At 35.9% G+C, this 23865-nt stretch overlaps 1 protein-coding gene across 15 annotated transcripts in view; it reads left to right on the top strand.

The window, feature by feature from the left end:
- The window catches only part of MFF (mitochondrial fission factor), a 30588-nt gene continuing 6723 nt past the window's right edge, over positions 1 to 23865 (top strand). The window contains exons 1-10 of one of the 15 annotated variants that reach the window (XM_054723572.1): positions 1 to 187; positions 4055 to 4166; positions 4913 to 5090; positions 6104 to 6324; positions 7557 to 7726; positions 11428 to 11516; positions 14263 to 14337; positions 18150 to 18308; positions 21734 to 21766; positions 23303 to 23362. In XM_054723572.1, coding sequence (XP_054579547.1) covers positions 5053 to 5090; positions 6104 to 6324; positions 7557 to 7726; positions 11428 to 11516; positions 14263 to 14337; positions 18150 to 18308; positions 21734 to 21766; positions 23303 to 23362 — 845 coding nt within the window. In that variant the 5' untranslated portion in view covers positions 1 to 187; positions 4055 to 4166; positions 4913 to 5052. Of the gene's footprint in view, positions 188 to 218; positions 279 to 4054; positions 4167 to 4912; positions 5091 to 6103; positions 6325 to 7556; positions 7727 to 11427; positions 11517 to 14262; positions 14338 to 18149; positions 18309 to 21733; positions 21767 to 23302; positions 23363 to 23865 lie in introns of those variants that run through there. The other 14 variants (XM_054723573.1, XM_054723575.1, XM_054723574.1 and 11 more) reach the window with 14 other exon arrangements.

The following is a 23865-nucleotide window of genomic DNA, read 5'->3' as shown; positions in this document are numbered from 1 at the left end:
ACGGGTCCCGGGAGGGGCCAGCCCCGGCCGTTCTCGCGTCTCTGCCGGCCCGCTGCGGGCCGCTCCGGCCGGTGTTTTGCCCGGGCGCCTCCGTGCGCTCGGCCAACGGCCTCCGAGAGCGCCCACCCGAGCCCCCAGGAGCCGGCGGGCGACGGCCCTCGCCGGGGACCCTCCAGCGGGCCCAGGGGTGAGTACTGACGTCTTCCCGACCCGCGACCTGCAGCCCGGGCGCCGAGGCCGGGATCCTCCGGCTGCCGGAGGGACCCGCGTCAGCCCCGGTGCGTCCCTGGTGCCTCCCCAGCCCGAGTCCCGACCCCCGACCCCTGACCCCTGGGCTTTTCGCCTTCAACCCCGATCTTTCCGCCTTCTCAGGCCTGGCCTCCCCATCTGGCCCTGAGGGGGAACTGCCCTGCAAACGTTTAGAGCAACCTCTTCACCCTTTCTAGGTCGCTGTCTCATTGTCGAAACATTTGGACTTTATTTTTTCCGTCTAGAAAACAGCTTGGGGGTGGGAGGGAGGGATGTCCTGAGCTTGAACAAGGCGCTTTGCTGGTTGTCTTCCCTCTCTCCGGGTCAAGGCCTTGGCATCTTTAAGTATGTGACCTTGAGCTAGACACCTGCCGTCTTGAAAAGTAGTTTTTGTTGTTGTTTTGTTTTTCTTTTGACTTTGTGGAAAGTACGTGTTGGAAAAGAAAGGCCTTGCTGAAAGCCGGGTCAGGCGCGAGAGGCCCAGGCGGGCCCAGCCTGTGAGCATCCTGGTTCGCAGGTGCACATGCCTGAGCTGCTCCCGGGACTGATTCCCTCCCGGGAGCGGGGAGCGGGGAGCGGGGAGCAGAGAGCAGAGCCGAGCCGAGCCGAGCCGAGCCCCCTGCCCTGGGTCTGCGGGACGAGTCCTGTCCTGCAGCCTTAGAGCCGGGCGCCTCCTCTCCGGGGAGGAGAAGGCTCTCGGAAGCGGAGGTGCCTCTTAATTGCAGAAGATAAGAAAAGCCTGGGGCCCTTGTTCTTTGTTCCCAAATATAGAACCAGTTGTTTCCAGGCCTCTCATCCACGGAGAAATTTTAACTGCAGTTCAAATTTTAACTTGTGGTTTCTCTCCCTAGATGAAAAGCATTTGCTTCTGTGTCAATGTCGTTAGCTAATGAGATCCCAAAGAAAAATCCCTTAGGAAAATGGATTTGGAAAGAATTGGAACCAGTTCGTTGTACTTAGCAGTTTTTCCCCATGTAGTTAAATTGTTAAATTGGGGGGGCTTCTATCTTTTTGGTTTCAAACGCTTGTGAATTGGTTTTGCTATTCTTTCCAAAAGGAAATTGTGTGTTCTATTCCTTCCTGTCCGATAGGGCTGCCTTATTTTAGGATTACCAAGTTTGGCTGTACTCTCCTCCTTTCTGGTGTTCAAGTTGTTTTCTGTGGATTCAAAACCGTATTTTAAAACTCGATCATTTATATTTTTCAAGTTTTCAGTGGTTTTTATTAAGCTAAAGTTAATTTTGGATTGCTACACCCTGACTTTCTAATAAACATTCTTTTAAGGATAGTTGCTTGGAAAGAACTGAAACAGGTGACCTAGATTAAAACCTTGAACTAGATCAGTGGTCGGCAAACTCATTAGTCAACAGAGCCAAATATCAACAGTACAACGATGAAAACTTCTTTTGAGAGCCAAATTTTTTAAACTTAAACTTCTTCTAACGCCACTTCTTCAAAATAGACTCGCCCAGGCCGTGGTATTTTGTGGAAGAGCCACACTCAAGGGGCCAAAGAGCCGCATGTGGTTCGCGAGCCGCAGTTTGCCGACCACGGAACTAGGCCCACACAATGAGTGATAAAGAACTGGACCTTTTTTTTTTAAAATATATAATTAGACAATTATATAAATCTGTGCTACCATGATCAGTTTGACCCAATTTGTTTCTGTCACTCCCCATGCTTTTTCTTTGGGTCCCAGTGTTTTGACATAGAAAATAAGAAAGTCAAGCATGAACCATTGTGCGCCCAAATTGGGATACTTTTCATGAGTGGGACGTGACTGACTTGATTCTAGGTGGTGTATGATTGAGGGTTTTCATAATAGTTTTTGTTATGTGTATTTAAACTGTGGTTTAAAGTAGTGATGTAAAATTCCTTTCAAAAAGTTGGGTTAAAGAAAAGATTAGCATAACAAAGAGTAAATGTGCTGTGTGAATATGGGTAAAACCATGAAGTTGGTAAATTACTGATAATTGGGAACCACTGGGCTTAGAAAGTAGAGATCTATGATCATCTGTGATTCTGAGAGAAATTTTGTGTCCTTAGTTTTATAACAGAATTAGAGGCCTGGTGCACGAAATCTGTGCGCTCGGAGCGGGAGTGGGGAGGGGGGTTGGGGGGAGTGTCCCTCAGCCTGGCCTGTGCCCTCTCACAGCCTGGGAGCCCTTGAGGGAGAGGGCTTGCAGAGAGTGGGCCTAAGCCGTCAGTCGGACATCCTTAGAGCTGCTGCAGAGGTGGGAGAGGCTCCTGCCACCGCTGCTGCGCTCACCAGCTGTGAGCCCGGCTTCTAGCGCACTGACCACCAGGGGGCAGCTCCTGCGTTGAGCGTCTGTCCCCTGGTAGTCAGTGCGCATCACAGCAACCAGTTGTTCTGCAGTTTGGTCATTTGCATATTAGGGTTTTATTATATAGGATATCAGTACTGGTTACCTAGTAGATTCTAAGGGAGAAAACTTCGGGAATTAATATCTTAACTCCAAATGGGAATTTTATTTATTGTCAAAATGTATTACCAAAAATGTCATAGTCTAATGAGGGAAAGTAAAAAATTAGATTTTGATTTATTTTACATAAGCAGAATCCTAGTAATTGGGACAGTTCAGTGTTAAATCTTTGTAGAAAAGTTTCGTTTAATCTTAATTTAAGTAACTCCGATTGGCTACAGGAGTAATTTAGCTTTTTCCAGAAGTTGTCTTTTTCATGTCCACCTTTATGATCTAAGTCTGTAATACTTGACCAACTCAGATTCTCGTAAGATGAGCTGTTGCTATAGAATAGAATGTCCCAGTGAAAAGTTAATTAGACTGAAATTCAGTAAATGGAGTGTAGAGAATAGCACATTTCAGGGAGATAATATTCTACAATTTGTGAGCCTTGTTTATTATTGTAAAACTTCAATTTTTCATGTCCCAAGACTATTATTATAAAACTTCAATTTTTCATGTCCCAAGACTATACGTCTTTTTAGTGTTATTTCTAAATACAATCAACCTTTAATATAAGGTTGTGCTTCTGATTCATGCAAGTATAGGATGAGTATCTCAACTAGAATGATGCACAAAAATTGATTATAGAGATTGTCTGTGGAGACCTGAGTGGTGATAGGACAGGATCTGTGGACACTTTATTTTCTTTGTATGTTCTTATGTGCTTTGTACCGCATGCACGTAATATTGGTTTAAATTAAATACTAAATAATTGTTATGTATGGAATTAAATTCTAAATAAAATTTAAATAACATTTGTTACTTCCTAAGATATATATGTGTATGTATGTATAATATACACTTATATGTATATATATATGTATTAAGATTCTTTAAAATTTATATATATTTTTTATCTGCTACATTTTTCTAAATTCAAATCAGAAATAATTAGTCTATTATTTTATCTTGCTTAACTAATGAATGGTTGTAGGACCCTGTCTGGTGGCCCAGTTGGCCAGAGCATCATCCAGTTTACCAAAAGGAGGCGGTTTGCATTCCTGGTCAGGGCATGTTCGGGAGGCAGTGAATCAATGTCTGTCTGTCTTCCTCCTTCCCACCCTCCTTACCTACCTCCATCTAACTCCTTCCCTCTCTCTTCCGCTTCTCTCCCTCCCTTCATCTCTCTAAAAATCAATAAATTTTTAAAAAATTATAAAATTGGTTGTAAGCTTTTTAAGTGTTTCTTTATTTTGTGGGGTTTTTTAATATAAGGTTGTGCATCTTTGATGACTTTTATCATTTGGAGAATTTCCAGAAATGAATTCCTAATGTGGTATCATCTAGTTTCTCAATTAGCTCCTGTTTTTCTCCCCCAGGGACAAAAGGGGCTCTATATCCAGCACGTGCACACTGAAGCAAGTTAAAGGATTTACTATGAAGCACAGAAGCAGATAGTGCCAAGTAGCAAGTTGTAGTTGGTACACATTTGTGAGTAAAGATTTTCTCTTTTAGCTCTCTTTTCTTAGCCTTTAAAACATCTGCATGTCAGATCCTTCAAATTCATACATTTGAGTAAAGAATAAAAAAGCAAGTTCACAGTCGTAATTAACCAGTTGAGCAATCTCTAAGAACTCTCCTAAATGTCTCAGTGAAGTGGAGTTTAAGGTGTGTAATACATCTCTGACATGGAGCTTAAGAAATATCCCACCTATGACTTAAAGTTATACTGTCCTTTATATCTTATTGCCCTTGATTTGGGTATAAATGTTTTTGCTGAAAATTTAGTATGATTTTGTTTTCAGAGTTATTTTTTTTTAAAAAAACAACACTACTTATGCATCAAATATTAAAGCTTCTTGAAATACATTTATTTCTGCCTTTTACATTCTCTTTGTGGTTTCTTCATTAGTCAATAAAATGAAGAGGATTCTTTCCCTTCAAAATGTAATGAGTAGAGTTGTACAGCAAAGTGGTTTTTTTTCTAATCTGACTTCTCATTTGTATATACATTGGATTAGCTTTTCTTTATCCTGTTGGCAAAATCATAAAATAGTAACTGTACTTAATACCATATAGAATAACTTATTTAAAAGGGATTTGAAAATTTGTTTCTCAGATTAAGCCCCAAACCTCTTGAAATCCAAAAATTATTTTAAGTAGATATTTCTTTTATTCATAGTTTTCTTAAGAAATGAATTATTGAAATACTGATTTTTATTCTTTCTTTTTTACAGCTGGAAAAGCAGTGTCCGTGTTGTTATGTACACCTCCAAAAAAATTCAGATCTGTAGGGGAATTGTTGTGTAAAGTAAACTGAACTACAGGGTAGCAGTATTTTAATAGCTATTATAGACGTGTATTAACTATATTAAAAATGAGTAAAAGAAAAACCTGTGACCCACCAATAGGAAGGTCAGTGACATTTTATTCAGTTGAGCTGGTATTAATAGGCTTGAGCAATAGTGGCCTTAAAGCTAATTGCCATAGGCTAACCATGCTCTTTTACATTTTTATCAGCATTTTGTGTTTTGGGGCAACTTTCTTTCTACTGCATTTCCCTGGAGCATGGATCCTTCTTTAATTCAGGTTACTCAATGCATCTGTACCACCTTTCCACTTAAAGGCATGTCATGCTTTAAAATAATATACATGTAAATGTGATATTAACCTCTTGCACTCGGATGTCGAGTGTGACTCGACATGGTTAGCATCGGTAGCAGCTCGAGAAAAAAGCAAGCGAGTGCAAAGGGTTAAATACAAATTAATAATGTGAAACTTTCAATCCCTCAAAATGAATGTATACATTAAGGATTTATTAATGCATATGCTATATTGGTATTCATTGCATCCCAGTCATCAGATATACATTCAGCAAGAGATGCTTTAATTTGTATTTTGTGATTTTCAAGGGATTGCATCTTTTTTAGTACATTTGCCTTATAAATCTGATTTTCATCTTTTTTTTTTCCATGCATGACAGCAATTTCAAATTTCCTTTTTGTTAAGTCCCAGCAGCTTTTCTTCCAATAATTGATTAGGAAATTTTAATTTTAAGTTTTCTTTCAGGCATTTTTTAGTTATAAGCAGCATGCATATCTATACTCTGTGTGTGTGTGTGTGTGTGTGTGTGTGTGTGTACACACGTGCGCATGCACAAATGTGTGTTGTGGTTATACAATAATTTTTAAAATTTACTCCCAAACAATAGTTTCAAGATGCAGTTTCAACTGATAAGGGAGAGAAGGCATTAAATTAAAGAAAACATTTTCTTCACCTTTTATTTTTCTTTTTTATGTATTCAGTACTCAGAAATGAGAAGTCTCTTTTTGCTCTTTCAATAAGGTATTGTCATCTAACTTCACAATGCAGAGAAGACTAACGTTTTCACACTCAGTCACACTGTCTTTAATTTTTTTTGCCCACAGAGTGAGTGGGGCAGCATTTCCTTCTCCCACTGCTGCCGAGATGGCGGAAATTAGTCGAATTCAATATGAAATGGAATACACCGAAGGTATTAGTCAGCGAATGAGGGTCCCGGAAAAATTAAAGGTAGCACCACCAAATGCTGACCTGGAACAAGAATTCCAAGAAGGAGTTCCAAATGCCAGTGTGATTATGCAGGTTCCAGAGAGGATTGTCGTAGCAGGTATTTTACATTTGGGTATTAGTGCCTGGCATATCTTTGTTTTATATATTTTTAGGAAAACTTTATGGTTTTTCAAAACATTGGGGTTAGAAAATGCAACTTACAATTTTTTCAAAAATTTTATTTATTACAATAGTGTGAAATTTCAAACAATATTTTTAATCAACTAATTATTGAGGTGTAATACATTTTATATATAATGTAAAATGTGTATAATTTTTATTATATATAATGTGTATAATTTTTAAGTGTACAGCTTGATGAGTTAAATATATTTTTATTGATTTCAGAGAGTAAAGGGGAGGGAGAGAGAGATAGAAACATCAATGATGAGAGAATCATTGATCAGCTGCCTCCTGCACGCCCCCCCACTGGGGATCAAGCCTGCAACCTGGGCATGTGCCCTTGACCAGAACCGAACCCGGGACCCTTCAGTCCATAGGCCGACACTCTATCCACTGAGCCAAACCTGCTAGGGCACTGCTTGATGAGTTTTAACAAATGTATACACCCATGTAACCTCTACCACTGTCCAGTTATAGAACATTTTCATTACCCCAGAAGATCCCCCCGTGGCCCATCTCATTTAATTTTTATCCTTCAATTTCAGGCAACCATAATCTGTATAATCAGAGACTAGATTTATTTGTCTTTCCTAGAGTTGGAATTATACACTGTATACTCTTGGGTCTGGCTTTTTTGGCTGAGTGTTATGTTTTTGAGATTCTTTCCTGTTATTGCTTTTATCTTGTTCATTCCATTTTATTACTAAGTAATAATTCTATTGTGTAGATATACCATGATTTGTTTATCCATTTACCTGTTGAGGGACAATGAGTTGGGTGTTTTTTTTGTGTGTGGGTTTTTTTTGTTGTTGCTGTTGGGGCTATTAGGAATAAAGCTGCTATGAATATTCATGTACAAATCTTTGTTAGGACATGTGTTTTACATCTCTAGGTGTGGAGTTGCTAGATCATATTATAAGTTATGATTAACTTTATAAAAAGCTGTCAAGCTATTTTTGAAATTGGTTGTGCTCAATTATATTCCCATCTGTGATGTATGGGAGTTTCAGTTGCTCCACATCCTTGTCAGCATATTGTATTGTCAGTCTTTAATTTTGGCCATTCTAGTGGGTATGTAGTGGCAAATACAAAAATATTTTATTCTTTTAATGTAAGTTCTAGCTTTTTAAAACCTCCCTTCTTACCTTTTTATATTTTTACTCCCAGGAAACAATGAAGACATTCCATTTTCAAGGCCAGGAGATCTTGACCTCATCCAGTCAACTTCTTTAAAACCTCTGGCACTAAAAACACCACCTCGTGTACTTACACTAAGTGAAAGACCACTAGATTTTCTGGATTTAGAAAGACCTCCTTCAACCCCCCAAAATGAAGAAGTAAGTAGAGTTTTAACATCAACTGAATTTGAAATAATAGAGAAAAAAGCAAAAGCTAAAGAGGAGATAAGAGGCTATAAATCATATCATTAGCAACATGTAATGAAAGCCTTCTGCATGGACCATTAATTACTATAAATTCTGGTCTGTAGATATCCCAAATAAGATATTCTGCTATTGTGTTATTTTTAATTTAAATCATGTCTCAGGAGAAAGCAAATTTTGGGGAAATCATGAACCTAGGCACTACACCTTCAGTGATACAGAAAAAGCTGGGAAGTTTATCATAGGAAGAGACTAATGCATCACTTTGTTACAAAAGCAGTCTGGCATACAGAGCAACCCGGAAGGCTCCTTTTCCGTTGATACTACCTATTATCCTGCTTGCTGAAAAGTTTCTACTGAGTTAATTACTGTGCCATATAACATTAATAGCTATGTTGACCTAAATATGGCAATATAGACTCATAAGGTGTTAGTAGCCATATTCAGATCTTGCCTCTGCCATTGATTCAGGGTCAGTTTGTAAAACTTATTTTCTGTGATGATTTCTGTAATTGCAACTTTTTCATTATAGCTTCTGAAATTGTGCTATGAGGCTAGTAGGAGACAATGTGAAACATCTTTTTATTGATAATGGAACTACCTGTCTTTCATCTTTCATAGAGTCCTTTCCAAGGAGGATAAAGGACCTATATAACATAGGGAAGTGGCATTTCCTAGTACTAGGTATAGTCTTTTCTTAAGTTGGAAGTTTCTGCCGAGGTAATAGAGAAAATATACTTGTAAAATATACAAAATATTATTGTGGACATTCTAGGTATTTGCTTGGTGAAAGACACTAAATTTGAGTGTTCACATGATGGAAAAGGCACTAAGATATTTGCAGAATTGTATTTATTTAAGAAATATTTCTTTGAGTTTTATTGTAAGATACTACATTGTGAGACATAGTTCCTGCATAGTGGTATGAGTGAGGGAAAGATACCCACACACACAAAGATTCTTTAATAGCAAGGAATAATGAAAGTTATGAAGATCGTTACACAAGACAAAAGATAACCACAGCATGCTCCTAGTTGGAGGCCCAGTTTCCGGCTCCCCAAAGTTCCCACCAGAAATTACACCTGTGAATAGTATTATCTTGGAGTAAGGATTCTGCCAGGAGAGCAACCCTCCCTTTAATGTTCTTCTAGTTTTGTTTTTCTTTTGATCTTCCTGCTTCCACTATTTTAGACACCTATGCCTAGTTGGTATAAAGAACTGACTGGAAACAAGCCACCCACTCTGCTGAGTGATTACTTTATGCCTGAGTGAGGAAAAAAGTACCACTAGGGTTACCCTCAGTAGATCTAGATTTTAAGTCTATATGGGTTTGCTTTTGCATTAATTTTGATATTTAGTCAAATGTGATAAGTGCACAGAGTACATTATTGCTAGGGTGAAAAACTTTGGCTGAGAATTAGATCTAATTTTGAAGACCTGCTTTGCTACTTATTAACCACATGACTTGGGGCAAGTTATTTAACAATTCCAATGCTCATCTCTGAAATAAAGATGAAATAATGCCAAGTGCCTAAGATTCTTGTGGGAATTAAATATAGTAGTGCATGTAATGTGTTTAGCACATCTGTTCTATTATGTTAAAAGCACAGTGTGTAAATCTTGTTATGAAAGTTAAAATCCTGTGACAGGAGCCAGATCCTGAGATGCAAGAGAGGAGTTTCTGATTTCAGTACCAGCTGTGTATTGAAGGAAAGCAATGATGATGCTCTGTGCTTCAATTCCATAGAAGAGTCAGGCAGCCCTCAATAGACAATTAACCAGTGAGCAAAGGAAAAAGGAAGGAACCAGAGTTCTAGTAGCTTTTTGAAAATGGATTGAAATAAAAGTGCAGTAAGGCCTTATGTGCAGGTATCATAGATGATTCATTTAGATGCTATTCAATATCTATCAAGTGAAATCCCTGAATCGTTTACTCGGTAGTAGTCATTTTACAGCATATGCCAAGGTTTCTCAACCTCAGCACTATTGACATTTTGGACTGGATGATTCTTTATTTTGAGGGTTGTCCTTTTGTAACAGCATTGTTGATCTCTACTTACTAGATGCCAGTAGTGTCCTTCAAGTCATGAAAAGCAAAAAGGTTTCTAATAGCCAAAAGGTGGAAACAACCCATATGTTCATCAGCTGATGAATAGATAAGCAAAACGTGGTATATCCATATAGTGGAATATTATTTAGCCATAATAAGGAATAAAATACTTACAGCTGCTACAACATGGATGACCATTGAAAACACGCTAAGACAAAGAAGCCAGACAGAAAAGGCTGAATGTTGTATGATTCCACTTACATGAAATATCCAGAATAGGCAATTTCCACATATGGAAAGCAGATTAGTGGTTTTAAGGGGGTTGTGGGAGAGGAAAATTGGAGTAACTGCTTAATGATAATGATTATAAGGGGGCCATGAAACAGTGGCAGCTGCACTGTTTATTTTGCTCATGGATTCTGTGAGTAAAGAATTTGCAATAGGCATAATAGGGAAAACCTGTTTCTGTTCTACAATATGTGGAACTAAGGCAGGAAGTCTTATAGACTGGGGATGATTTGGCAGCTTGAGCTACAATCATCTGAGATTTACGCATGTCACTTAATAGTAGCTGGTGTCTGGGATCTCAGCTAGGCCTTTTCATATGACTTCTTATGCTTCCTCACATCATGGTGCCATTGTTGCAAACATGAACAGTCTTGAGAAAAAAGGCAGAAATTTACTATGGCTTATGACCAAGCATCAGCCACATTGCATCCATCTTTCCAATTTCAAGAGAAGTGGACATAGATCCCATTCCTAATGAAAAGAGGTCAATGATACATTTGTAAGAAGAGCTTGTGGGATGGGAAATTGTGGCTATTTCTGGAATGCCAAAGCCTTTAAGCTAGGAAGACTGTTTTTGTAGAGGGCCGCCTGGGAAGGCACATGGGCATTTTCCTTAATTATCATCAGCTGAACTCAGGGCGTAGGCAGAGCCACGCCCTGGGAACATGCTTCCCTAATAAGGCTGGACATGTTAGTTAATCAGTTCTGACTTCATAGCAGCCCAGGTGTCGGCAGGGGCGGGACTAGATATGTAAATCTGGGCCTATAAAAATAAACGCGCTACGTGGCTCGGGTCATCCTCATGCTGCCTCTCCATCAGAGAGAATGGCGGCGTCCCACCCAGCTCCCAGCTTTAAATCTATCTCTGTGTCTTCTCTCTTTATTTCTATTATTTCTCAATCCCTGGCCGCCTCCACTTAGAACCGGTTCGTTCATCTCTCTTTCCGAGCTGGACGTGAAAAGGGGAGATCCCTGCCATGTTTGGCCCCCGCCGCATCAGGCCCCTGCATTTTTTTTAGTCTACTTTTCAGATATCCAACCAAATCTGAATTTGTTTAAACCCCAGAAGCCAGAAACATTTATTTATAATAAAAATATAAATTTTCTATAATATATGTGCCTTTAAAGCTTTTGAGAATTGTTCTTAAATAATATGTCTGTCTATATTACACATGCCTAGCAGCAATTGTTCTTTTTTCTTTTTTTTTCTTTTTTGTAAATTTTGTGAGTAGCCTTGTTTAAGGTTCTTTTGATGCTAAGCAGCTATTAGTCTACTAAGAATATTTCCCATTCCCTTACCTTTGTCTGTGCCTAACAGGTCCGTGCAGTTGGCAGGCTAAAAAGAGAGCGCTCTATGAGTGAAAATGCTGTTCGCCAAAATGGACAGCTGGTCAGAACTGATTCCATGTGAGTACAACCACTAAGTACTGTGTCTCCTTTAAGTTTTCTCCATAGATGTTGTCTGTCTCATCTTTTTCTAAATAATTTACATTTTTTAATTCTCAACTATTTTTTAAAAAAAGAAAAGGATGTGTTTTATGCCTAAGAAACAATTTACTTCTAATAGCATTTAAAATCTGTTTTGCATTTGCATTACTTTTACATAATTGCAATACTTGTAATAACCTTAAAAACCTGACCATTTGTTAGTTGTAAACATTTTTCAACAGCGTTATCTTTTATGTGTATGGTAGTCTTAGCAAAGAATGAATTGCCTATTTGGGGAATCTTCTATAAAGTATACTTAAGAAAAACTGATAAATGTTAAGTGCGCAGTTCTGTGCATCCTTTAAAATTGTTTAGCATGTAGGTTAAAAAATAAAGAAAAGGTAAACACTTTATATAAGGAAAATCTTTATTTCCAAGTTACTCAGTTTGTCATAAGATTGTGAATTAATTAACCCTTTCTAGCTCTGCTTCTAATGAGCTGTGGTAAACAATGTACCATAGGTGAGTAGATTTTTTTCCTTTCCAGGATTATTTTTTGGCTTCCTGCCTACCAAGTTATTGAATTATTAGCTTCCTTTTATTTTCCAAAAATACAAGTATATTGCTTAAAGGACTATTTGTTTAAAACTCTTTCTCATTTGGCTAAATTATCACACCCTGATCTTAAAGCTCCCTCACTATAAGATGCTTTAAATCAGGCAAGTGCTTTTTTGTTGTTTTATCAAAACTAATGGGTTTTTAATAAAATTAAACATCCCTTTATTTGCTGGTCAGTATTTTAAATCTAAAAGCCATTGGTAATTTGGCTTTTTAAAATAGGTGATTTAGATATTTAATGTAAATTAATATGTCTTCCTCAGTAACCATTCAGTCAGTTATTAAGAACTCATTCATTGTGAACCAAATTTGATGCCAAGCATTACAATGTTAGCTTCTTTGGGAACTGCAAAAGAATTAGGAAATGAAACATTTCTCTCTTGCAAATCTAGGTAAAAGCAAAACATTTAAATTTCTATGCAAAATAACTAGAGTACAATACAAGTACCACCATTTATATTAAACATATCAAGTTCTAGTTTGAACCTGACGGAAGAGTGATGGTCTTTGATGGGCATAGGGCAGTGGTCGGCAAGCTCATTAGTCAACAGAGCCAAATATCAACAGTACAAAGATTGAAATTTCTTTTGAGAGCCAAATTTTTTAAACTTAAACTATTTAGGTAGGTACATTGTTATTAACTTAATTAGGGTACTCCTAAGCTGGCCTTTGCTAAAAACTCAAGGGGCCAAAGAGCCGCATGTGGCTCGTGAGCCGCGGTTTGCGGACCACTGGCATAGGGTTTCTCTTTTCTTATGTTAGGTGCCAGAATGGTAACTTCTCTGATTTCTTGGGGAATCTTTAAATGCCCCCTGGAATAGTTATAGTTATTCTGACACAGGAGGAAAGTAAGTTCAAATTAATATATATATCCTTTAGGGAAGATTGATCTGAAATGTTAAACCACTATTAATGTGAAATTTTTTATAACTGTATGTTTCCTTGAAGGTGTCTGGTTGGCAGGGATATCAACCAGCCTATGAAATCATTTTTCTAGCATATTATACAAATGGTGAAAAAGCTACATAGTTTATGGCTAAGGTAGCTTCTTGATATTTTGTGCCCTCAGAATGATTCCACATAACCTCAGAGCTTTTATTATTTTCTATTTGTAATGTTTTTTAAGGCAGCAAAGGTTTTAATAAACTTTTCTGTTATATAAAGATATGGCTTATTTAGGTGTTTAATATTTTGAAGTTTCACACTAATGAAATAAAAGCATCAGTCTAGCATCACTTTTGTCTTTTTCCTCACAACATATATATTATTGGTATCTGAGTTCAGTTAAAAAGAAAGGAAACAGCTGTATTATGTATAAAAACCAGCCTACTCTGTGATTTAGAGTAGATGATTAAATCATAAGATATTTTTGCAGTTGCCAATAACGTAAGTTCCTCATAAAAGAAAAGATTAACAGACTTAACTAATATTTTATTTCTTTTTTTTAATTGCCTTAATGGCATTTTCTAGATGTTTTATAAAACTGAAAACCTCATGTGTTAATTTTTGGTAGTAAAAACAACATGAATATTTAACTATAAATTTAATATTGAAATGCTTACTTTACTTATCCATACTTTTTATTATGGTGGTTATATATGTTACCATGTCATTTTAAGTAAGTTACTTAACTATCTTCTTAGTAATAATGTGACCTTGCCTTTTCTTCTACCATTATTAATTTTTGCAACTTATAATTGAATTCATCTTTAAGAATCTACATTTAATTAACCTTAGGAACTTTATTTAACTTGGTAACGTGGTCAGGAAGAAACTATTAATAAAGCTACATTTTACCTCTGCTAAAGACTATTGCTGTCTTTACCTAAGTTAGTCTTTTCTTTGTAATATGAGAGTAATTATGTGTCATTGTGCGTGAACCTTTGCCTACCTTTACTTTTATTCCTTGGCTTGAAGAATAGAAGTGCATATGGGTATAAGAACAAGAGCACTGGCCTCTGTTCTCTTAATTACTTTCAACAGACAGTAGGGTTGCGTGTGGTCAGCCATAGATATAAAAATGAATTCTGACCAGTAGAATCGTATCTAGCTTTTCCTTTGTGTTATAAAAACTGAATATGTAAAAGAAGCATAATTATTATTTAAGGTGGCACAGATCAGATTCTGCCCCAAGAAATAAAATTTCAAGGTTCCAGGCACCGATTTCTGCACCGGAATACACGTAAGATTTTATCTGCTCTGCTTTTCACGAGTAGGAGTTATTTTTATTTTGCAGGCTTATGTCATACTAATATAATTGGCATATAATATGTTTGGCTTTTTAGTACCTCTGTTACAGGATTTCTCAAACTGTGATCATACACTTTATATAGAAAAACAAACCAGACCAACTAAAAAAGTTATGTGTGATTTGGGGCATAATGGTGAAAGTGAAATGGACAAATTTACACATAAGCATCTGAAACCTATATAATTTTATTAACCAGTATCATCCCAATAAGTTCAATTTTTTTTTTTAATTACACTTAAGGACCAAGCATCCTTTTTCACTTTCTTTATTTTGCTTTGGTTGGAATAGTCTCTGTTGATTCAATTTTAACCAAGTTTAGTGATCCCAATTTTTTAAATTTTATTTTAGCATACTATCTTGTTTCATTTTGAGTCAGAAGAATGGAGTGTGTGGTTTATCATTGAGGTTTTTAAAAATGTATATCATAGATTAAAATCCTGCTAGAAAGAATATTTTGCAATCATTTAGACCCATGGAGCGAAGGAAAATATTGGCATTTAGTTACAAGAATTTAAAAACTAATATAGTTCTTAAGCAACAAAAGCCACTCTGGCAACCAACGATTTTTCCCTTATTCTGGTTCTCTTATTGTGCTTCTAGGAACTAGTAAATTGCCTTAAACAGTGGCAACAAATTAGTGTTCTCTGTATATAAAATTTCAAGAGAAATGACACAAGATTCATGTTCCAATGAAAATTTGTTCTCCCCCTTTTCCTATTGCACCTTTCATTTTTGGAAGAGGCTAGAGCCTCCCCAAAGAGATTATCCTCACAGTTTGAGAAACATTATTACTATGAAAGCCCATCAGGAAAGAGGTACTTAACTTTGGACTTTCCTTTTAATGATGACATAATTATGCCAAGTAAATTTTCATTTAAATTTGAGTTTTGACATTGGCTAGTGTTATTAACACTCGTGTCATACGATTTTATGTAAGCATGAGGTAGAGCTATTACTAATGAAATAGCATGGTAAACATGGGTGCTTTCTTCAAAATTGTCTAATCTTTCATAAAAGAAAAAGATAAAGGTGAGATTTTGCTGTTTTATCACATTACTAAGATCAGTTTATCATCAAAGTGCATTTTTGTTAAATTACTAATATTATAACATTTGCTTAAATAATCTCAGTGCCTTTGCAATATGTTTACTTTTTTATTTCTCACAGTAGTTCACTTGTCAAAAAAACAAACAAACCCAAAAACCAAAAAGTCACTCTTCCTTGGTTGGGTGGATGAGTGGACTGAGATGGAACTAACTCTAAAAGCACTCACTGTTTCCCTTTCCAACCCATGCTAGGTGGTGGGCCTGCCAGCTTGAATCAGACTGATAGTTAAAATGGGGATTAATTCTTTTTGTTCTTATATTTGCTTATTTTAAAAAAGATTTGCAAGACAGCTCAAAGCTTTAAAAAGATTGCTGCAGTATTTATTGCTTCTAATTAGGCTAATTCTGTTCATCTATAGATGAAAATAAATTTTAACAATCAAGGGCATTTAATCTATACAAAATACTGCCCAAGGTGATCATCAGTTTAAAAAATACTTCCTATTCTGTTTTTGCTGTTTATGAGGGATTGCAGTATAAATTAATAAAAATGTATATTTCTTACTAATCTTTGAAAATATAATTTCTTTGATAAACCATCAGAAATCCAAATAGGTTTTTTATGTTGGTCTTTGATGAAATATCTTTACTAGTAATGATAGATTTAATTTATATTTTATCTTTCTACATATTTTTTAAATTACAATTGAGGATCATATAAGGTTTTTAATTCCCACTTATTACCAGGTTACAATTTCATATGATCATAGAATCTTAGAATTGAAAGAGATCCTACAGACTTTTAGAACTCTACCTTCTGTGCATTCTATCTTAAGAATTCTTTGCAGTTAATTTTAAAATAGTTTATGCTTGACTACTTTATGAATACACCTAATTTCCTGTTGCTTTTACTGACAAAATGATTTCTCTCAAAGGAAATACTTTCTTTTTAATTTTTAATGGGCAAAAATCTATCAAACTTTTTTCATGGATTTGCATTTAGTTTATTGACATTGTTGCTATAAGATTATTCTAAATATTCATTATTATAGACTTTAATATAGTAGTATGTAACTAATTTATTTACTAATATAGAATGATATGCAGAAGTATTTAATTTCAGCACCAAAATGCAAAGACAAAAACTTTAATTATATCAATAAATATTGTACTAATTGGTCTTTTAAAACTTGCTTAGGTAAATTTAGCCAGGTATGTTGGCAGCTCTTTCACGGAACTGTCCCTTTTTATTCCTGCCTCTTGTGACACTTTTCTAACATGAATTCAGTCTGGTTTCTCACAAAGAGCAAGAGCTGCAGGTGTTCCCGGGCTGCCTAGAGGATTCTGAGTGACAGACTAGTGCCTAGACTTTGTGACCAGGCAGACTGCTCTTTTTACTCTTCTGGGATGTCGGATATGGGTTTTGCCAAGTACAATGGGGCAGTTGCTAAGTTGGCTTATGTACATTCCAGAATATTTCTGGTCTCTGGACAGACTTTTAGGGTAACTGTCCATGAGTTTGCATCTGAAAACTTGCATTTCTTTTGATATCATTAGGCCTACTTCCTATGGTGAATCAGCCCTGACATTAGTTTCTCAATATGTCAAGATTTGGCTTAGATCTTTCTCTTCTAAGCAGTCTTTGGAAAACATGGTTCTCATATTTATTGTACTTCTCATTTTGGATTATTAAGACTTTCAAAGTTATTCACAAAATTGTGGAGATTTTGTTTTTAATTTCCTGGGACTGTGGGAATAATATTAGATGACAGCTATCTTTTCAAAAATTATCCCACACTTATTTTGTGGTTTCCAAATAAATACATGTTAATTTAGAAAAGATTACACAAGTCAAAATACAAGATTTTCTCTTTTCAGTTCACTGTGTGCTCCATTTTATTTTGTTTTATTTTGGACATAATCACAGAATGAGGTTTAAATAAGTCTCTGAAAATACACCAATCTTAAGAGTTCAGGTTACAGCTGTAAAACTGCTTCATTCATATGTGTTCAGCTTGTGGGACACACTGGCAGTGGAGCCACAGAAACTGAATCGTAGCTCATGTGGAAAAGACTTTAAGATTACTGGCAAAGAGAAGCCCAAAAATTAAAATACTTTCATTATAACTTTTAAAACTTGAACTCATCTTTAAATTTACTCATAAACTCAGTTTGCTTCATTGTCTTTGAAATAATTGAAATAGCATTTTCATGGAATCAATTTCAATTCATGTGTTTAAACTTGTCTGACATCGGTATACCAGAATTTTCTATCTATTGTCCGACCACCCAGTCTCCTGCAGGTTGCTCGTTAGCGGTTTGGTTTACTGAAATGGAATATACATCCATAAAGAACACTGCCTCTCCAAAGCCAGCAGATGAGCACACTCATTGCTGTAGTGCTCTTCCCTCTCCAAAGTTGTTCTTTGATAATTCGTGTTTTTTTTTAAACTTGATGTTTAAGGCTACCCAGTTACAGATGCTGCATTATAGCTGGTCTTTTAAGACAGTTTGAAATATTAACTTATTTGATTGTGTTTTCTTAGGGGGAAATGACGGGTGGGAGAAAAGGGCAAGAAAATTAAAATGATTCTTAAAATATAAGTGTTTGGGGAAACTACTTAGCTAAAGTTTTATAAAAATCTGACTTGAGTGTTTTTTGTTTTTTTTCTTCATTTGCTGTGCTTATATAAACAGTGTGACACCATCGCCACAACAGGTTCGGGTCTGTCCTCCCCGAATGTTACCTGAAGATGGACCTAATCTTTCCTCTGCTCGTGGCATTTTGTCGCTTATCCAGTCTTCTACTCGTAGGGCTTACCAGCAGATCTTGGATGTGCTGGATGAAAACCGCAGGTGACTGGCCATCAGAGATTCTCGCCAGCTTCGTTGCATACTTTTTGGCTCCTTCTAGTGGATTGTGGTGTCTTTCTTTTTTGTTTGCACCTTCGTCTCTTTCTAAGATGCAGTGGTTTAAACAGTTTGCTTTGCTTTCTTTTAATTTGAAATTATTGTCCAAAATTCACATTTCATAAGATTCTGTTAGCTTTTCTTCAGTCAGGGAAAGTATTTACTTAATAACTACACACAGGAAGAATAACAATTTTTCCAAAGATTTTGTTGACTTGTTCTAAGTACTTGAGTCCATTTTGGCTATGCTAGGGATACTATTGGATTGAGTGTAGGATGTTGAATGGGAGTGTATTAATTTTCTTTAGTAAGTCTTTTGATTTCATCATTTATGGTACTAATGTGGTTGATTAATGAAACAGATTTGAAACATTGATGTCAGTGTAGCTGCCAGGACTTTTTTTTTCTAATTCCTCTAAATAGGGATTTCTAGGCCTATATTGAAAATCCCAGGTACTGTTTGTCTTTTTGAAAATCTGAACTTTTTCCGTATTGATAACTTTTGAACATCAAGTAAAATCATTAGTAGTGTACTTAAGACTTGTTCATACAAATAAATTTCTTGCCACTATTTTTGTCCTTACTTCATTACTACATAGTGTTTTTTAAAAGTTGAAATTTGAGAAGCTTTCTGGCAAAGTATGGGAAAGGTACAGTCTGTTTTCTTTTCACTCCTAACTTTTTATCTAGTAACTCTGAGAGTCAGTGTTGACTTTTGCAATTTGAAGAAACCCCAGTGAATTCCTCTGGCTCTTCCATAAACCTGACTTCCTACCTGAGGAACTGATATGTGTATGGCTTGTTCTGGACAAACTTTCTTATTGAGTGCTTTGATCCTCACACAAGCCCTTGGGTTTTTCCCATATTTCATAGGCAAGTTGTCCATATTGCTCAACAGGAGTTTCTGAACCTTTCCAGGGTGGTCTAGTAGTGTACATTTGGGCCCAGTGACTTAAAGAGCTTAAAGGGGGGAAATTTTATATATACACACACATATATATAATCTCCCCAAGGGTTTCAAGTCCCTTTTATGCTCTTTGAAGCTTCAAGGTTATGCTTCTAACCGGTTCTTGATATGCTTCTAAAGTTGATGTGACTTAGAATAGTTGAGGCCTGGAAGAAGCAGTATGGTTTGGAAAAAAAGCATATATTTAGGGAGTCACTCAGATTCCTACTTGATCCACCCCACTGAGTAGCTAGCTTCATGATAACCCTTGATAGATTGTTTATCTTCTCTAGTCCTTATTTTTCTCATCTATTAAATTAAGAAAATATGAAGGGTAATAATATTACCTAGTTTTCTGGATTCTTGTGAGGAATCTCTCCCCTATCGCCTACCACCACCACTTTTATTTCACAGTAGGGATAATGGCCTCCAATTTTATTCAGTGTGGTGGGAGATCCTTCAAAAGAGACTGAATATAAAGTACCTGGAGCTTAAGAACTAGTATTTCCGAAGGCCTGTTTTCTCCACCCTCCTTAAAATAAATTCATTCTTTACCTGGTATCCTCTTTAACTTTTTAATTACAGTCGGTCCTTAGAAGAGACCAGATTATTAGGTCAAATTATAGCATGTCAGATGCTATTACAGTGAAAATATATGAATGAGAAAGATACTTATAAATCCTATGTAAATTAAATAATAATAGCTAGATGATAAAGCCCCGTACATACACACAGTTCAATGCAGTTATATGGAACTTGTAAAAAAGTTGGATTTTTTTTCTTAATAATGGAAAAACATTTTGACTCCAGCTCACAAGTACAAAATCAGAAATCTTACTAATGTAAAATTTACTTTGTATTTTTATATTATGAAAAACTATTTTGAGCCCTAAGTTAAGTTTTATCTATTTTTTCATTGTAATGAAATAACTTTAAAATCCCTTTTCTGGGAAGGAATTATGTTTTTTTTATTCAGTTAAATGAGATTTTTTTTTTTAAATACATAAAGTAGTTGCATTAATTTTTTGCTCCTGGGCACACACCATTGTTGTTACCTTGGAGCCTAGCAGGTTAGATTCTTATTAGTCTTATTGGATGCTTTCATTATTGAAAGGGTTTTGTTTTGTTTTTTATCGTTGTATTTTAATCTCTTGCAATCTAAATGCTGAACAAGATCTAATCAGAATTGTTAAGTGCCAAATCAGTATTTATCTCTACTATAAGAACTGTCTCATATGACTTTTCAGATATAAACACTAGGAATGTGAAATTTGGATAATGGTCTACTTGCATGGTTTTAAAATGATACTGCTTATAAAGTTTCAAGCACTTTTATGTTCCTTGCTTTGTGCATCATTTTTTCCTTTCTATTTTACTTCTCTTGGCTGTTACGCTAATGTAATATCTTATCTTTGGTCTTATGCCATCACATTAGGTAGAGTTAAATTAAGCTAGAATTATTTGACAGTCAGGAGGGAGGGAGGGGAAAGGAAGAAGGAAGAAGATAGTCTGCCTTACTATCATAAAATAATGCAGATTCACAGTTGCTTAACATAAGAAGGGACACTGTTGAAAGGTTTATGTATTACATATTCATTTTCTCATCTTATGAGAACTTATATGATCTAAAACCAAGCTCAACATGAAGACAAAGGTAAAATATATATACACATTAACAAAGTTAACTTATCAAAGCACCTCAGACAAGCACAAGGTATGTTCTTTGGATTTTAGATGCTATTATGACTTAGCCCTTGGTTGGTTAGGAAATGCTCAACTCTTCTGACATCTGCTAGAGCGCCATATCTCATTCTCCAATGCAAAATATTAACATTTTTAAGAAGAGACTTTCTATGTAAGAACATTATTTAAACACTGACATATTAGTTAGCCATGCTTAGCATGTTTAAGTTTTATTTTTAGAAGGGGCTTGATTATTTTTATACAGTTTTCTTTTGTATATTCTATAAGCTTTGAGTATGTAAGAAACCACCATGTACATAATTTTATATTTTTTGCAAGTGTCCGTATAAATATATTAGTTGGAAAACCTAGAATGCAAAGATGTAGTTGAAATAGTGTTCGTTGTTTATAATTTATCTTTTTAAGATATGTATATAATTCCTGGTCCCCCAACTAAATTATTTATTTACTGTAGCAGTTTTCATTTTTTAAAACAAGAAACACATATTCTGTTAAGTCAGATTATTTTTTACTCAAGATGGTCAATATCCAAGTTAATGCTGGAACTTGGAGAGCCTTGAGTCTCATTCCCTTTTGTCACATTAATCACAAAATATACTGTTGAACATATTATCAAACTTACAAAAGATTTGTAATGTATTAAATTATACTTATGGAAGAAAGTGGTACTATGCCAAATGCCTGTCTAATTTACTCTTATATTATATGTGTCAATTGCCAGTGTAAGAAGACAAAATGAAATACGTTGTGAAAGGTAACTGTAACTATCTTCTGGCTCTGCATTATAAAAGGGAAATCTCTGTGGTGGAACATACTGAATATGACAGATCCATTTGAGCATGTTAGTGTGAATTTCTTTCAAAACTTTAGGTAGCACATAGCATTGGCTTTATTTAAACATTCTCATGTTAGTATAATGTAAGATTGTAGTTAACTAGTAACCGTTTTCCTAATGCCACAGAGTAAATATATTAGTAGGATGGGATGGGTTTAAAACCTGTCTCAAGCCGTATGTGATTTCTCACTGTTCTTTAGTGAACAAATTAGAATTCTAGCAGGTCTTCCCCAGAAGTCTCTGACTCTCTTATCCTCTAGGCTCCAGAAATTTATTAAAGCAACAGTAGAAATTTATTAAAGCAACAGGAAGAGTATAAGCTAACCATTAAAACTTTCTTTAATAAATTGAACTGACAATGATTTGTATTATAGCCAAAATTCTACAAATAAGTCAACTTACCAAAACAAACAAACAAAAACTAGTGCATTTGCTATTAAATGTTTACTATAATTAAGAATTGCCTTGGTATTTAAATTCAGGCTAAACCTGATCAGTACTTAGAGAATGAGACATTCAAAATAGAATGTAAGAATTCCTAAAATCCTTATATGGATCCTATACCCCAACCTTCTCTCTGTGTTCAGTAAATATTGCTGATTACTTTTTGGGGAATTGACCAGTGACCTTGTGGAACTTTTGTTTTCTGATTTTAAAAAATAAGATTTCTTGGAAAGGTTTCTGCTTACCTAGGTAAGGAACTAATTGTCCTCTGGAAACCAAGTATGTACTGAGCTAAGTGACAATCCCCACAAAGTTTTCCAGTGCACCTTAGTCTTCATTTCCAACAGCCCTGTATGTCGCTCCTGGTTGTCTCACGATCAGACTCAGTATTGTGGCTTCTAGAATATGCTGTAGTATGTCCCTCACAGCACGGCTCCGGTCTCAGCTCCAGAACTGAGGCTTGCAGCGTTGCTCTGGAGAGCTCAGGGTTTGAATGAGACACAGCCACGTTAAGATATCAGGCACTAATCAAAATTAAAGAGGCGGGAAGGAAGCAATTGTGGGATTTGTGAGTAATGTGAAATTTTTAGTTTTCGTGATGGGCTGTTGCTATCGATGAGCAACCATGATCATTCAGGTGCTTCTAACCGGTTCTTGACATGCTTCTAAAGTTGGTGTGACTTTTTTCCAACTGGAAGAGAGCAATTATACTTTTTAAACAGAGTTGTCCTCTGTCTTGAATTTCATAAATTACAAGCACCCAAAAATTATTTTATATGTTGGTGCTATTTTGTTAACTATAGATTTCCTTTATTTTTAACCCATTGAAAATACTAAATTTATGAAAATGGAGGACTTGGGAGACAAAGATGTTTAAAGTATTTGAAATATATTGTATTGAAACATACAATATAATCCTATTTGACATTTATTTGTCTTGTTTTTGCTTTTATTTTATTACTTCTCTGTTTCCTGATTCTATCTTGTGCCTTCTCCAAAAACCTGCCTTAGACCCGTGTTGCGTGGTGGGTCTGCTGCCGCCACTTCTAATCCTCATCATGACAACGTCAGGTAAAGTTTGAGACTTTGTACCTACCAGGGTGAATAGCTGGCTGAATTTGTATTTCGCAGGCAATAATGTATGTAGTAGCCATGCCTTGATATTGTAGCTTGAGCCTCTACAATTTTATCAATGAGTACATCCTGCTTTTCTCTGAGAACAGTGAGTAGTCACTCGTGACATTTGGCCACCAGAGTGAGGAAAACACTTAATTGTACTACAGTATCGTATATCCTCATGTTTTTATTTAAATCCAGTTTCATTAACTTATAGGAGATCATGCTAAAATGGAAAATGTCACCTTAAATCTTGTCTTATATGCATCCTTTTCATTGTTGCCTGAGCTTCTGTCCAGCGTTTTCTTTTTATTTAATTTTCTATAATATCATCTTCCATGTATAGAGAAAGCTGTCGGTAAGGCATCATCTTAAATTGGGGAAAATCAGCATTGACCGTTTGGGTAAATTAAACATAAAGAGAATTTAAGAATTTTTATCATCTGTTGATTTCAGCT

The sequence above is a fragment of the Eptesicus fuscus genome, chromosome 11 (genome assembly GCF_027574615.1).
Source record: "Eptesicus fuscus isolate TK198812 chromosome 11, DD_ASM_mEF_20220401, whole genome shotgun sequence".
Lineage (NCBI taxonomy): Eukaryota > Metazoa > Chordata > Mammalia > Chiroptera > Vespertilionidae > Eptesicus > Eptesicus fuscus.
This window is presented reverse-complemented; position numbering and strand designations above follow the sequence as displayed.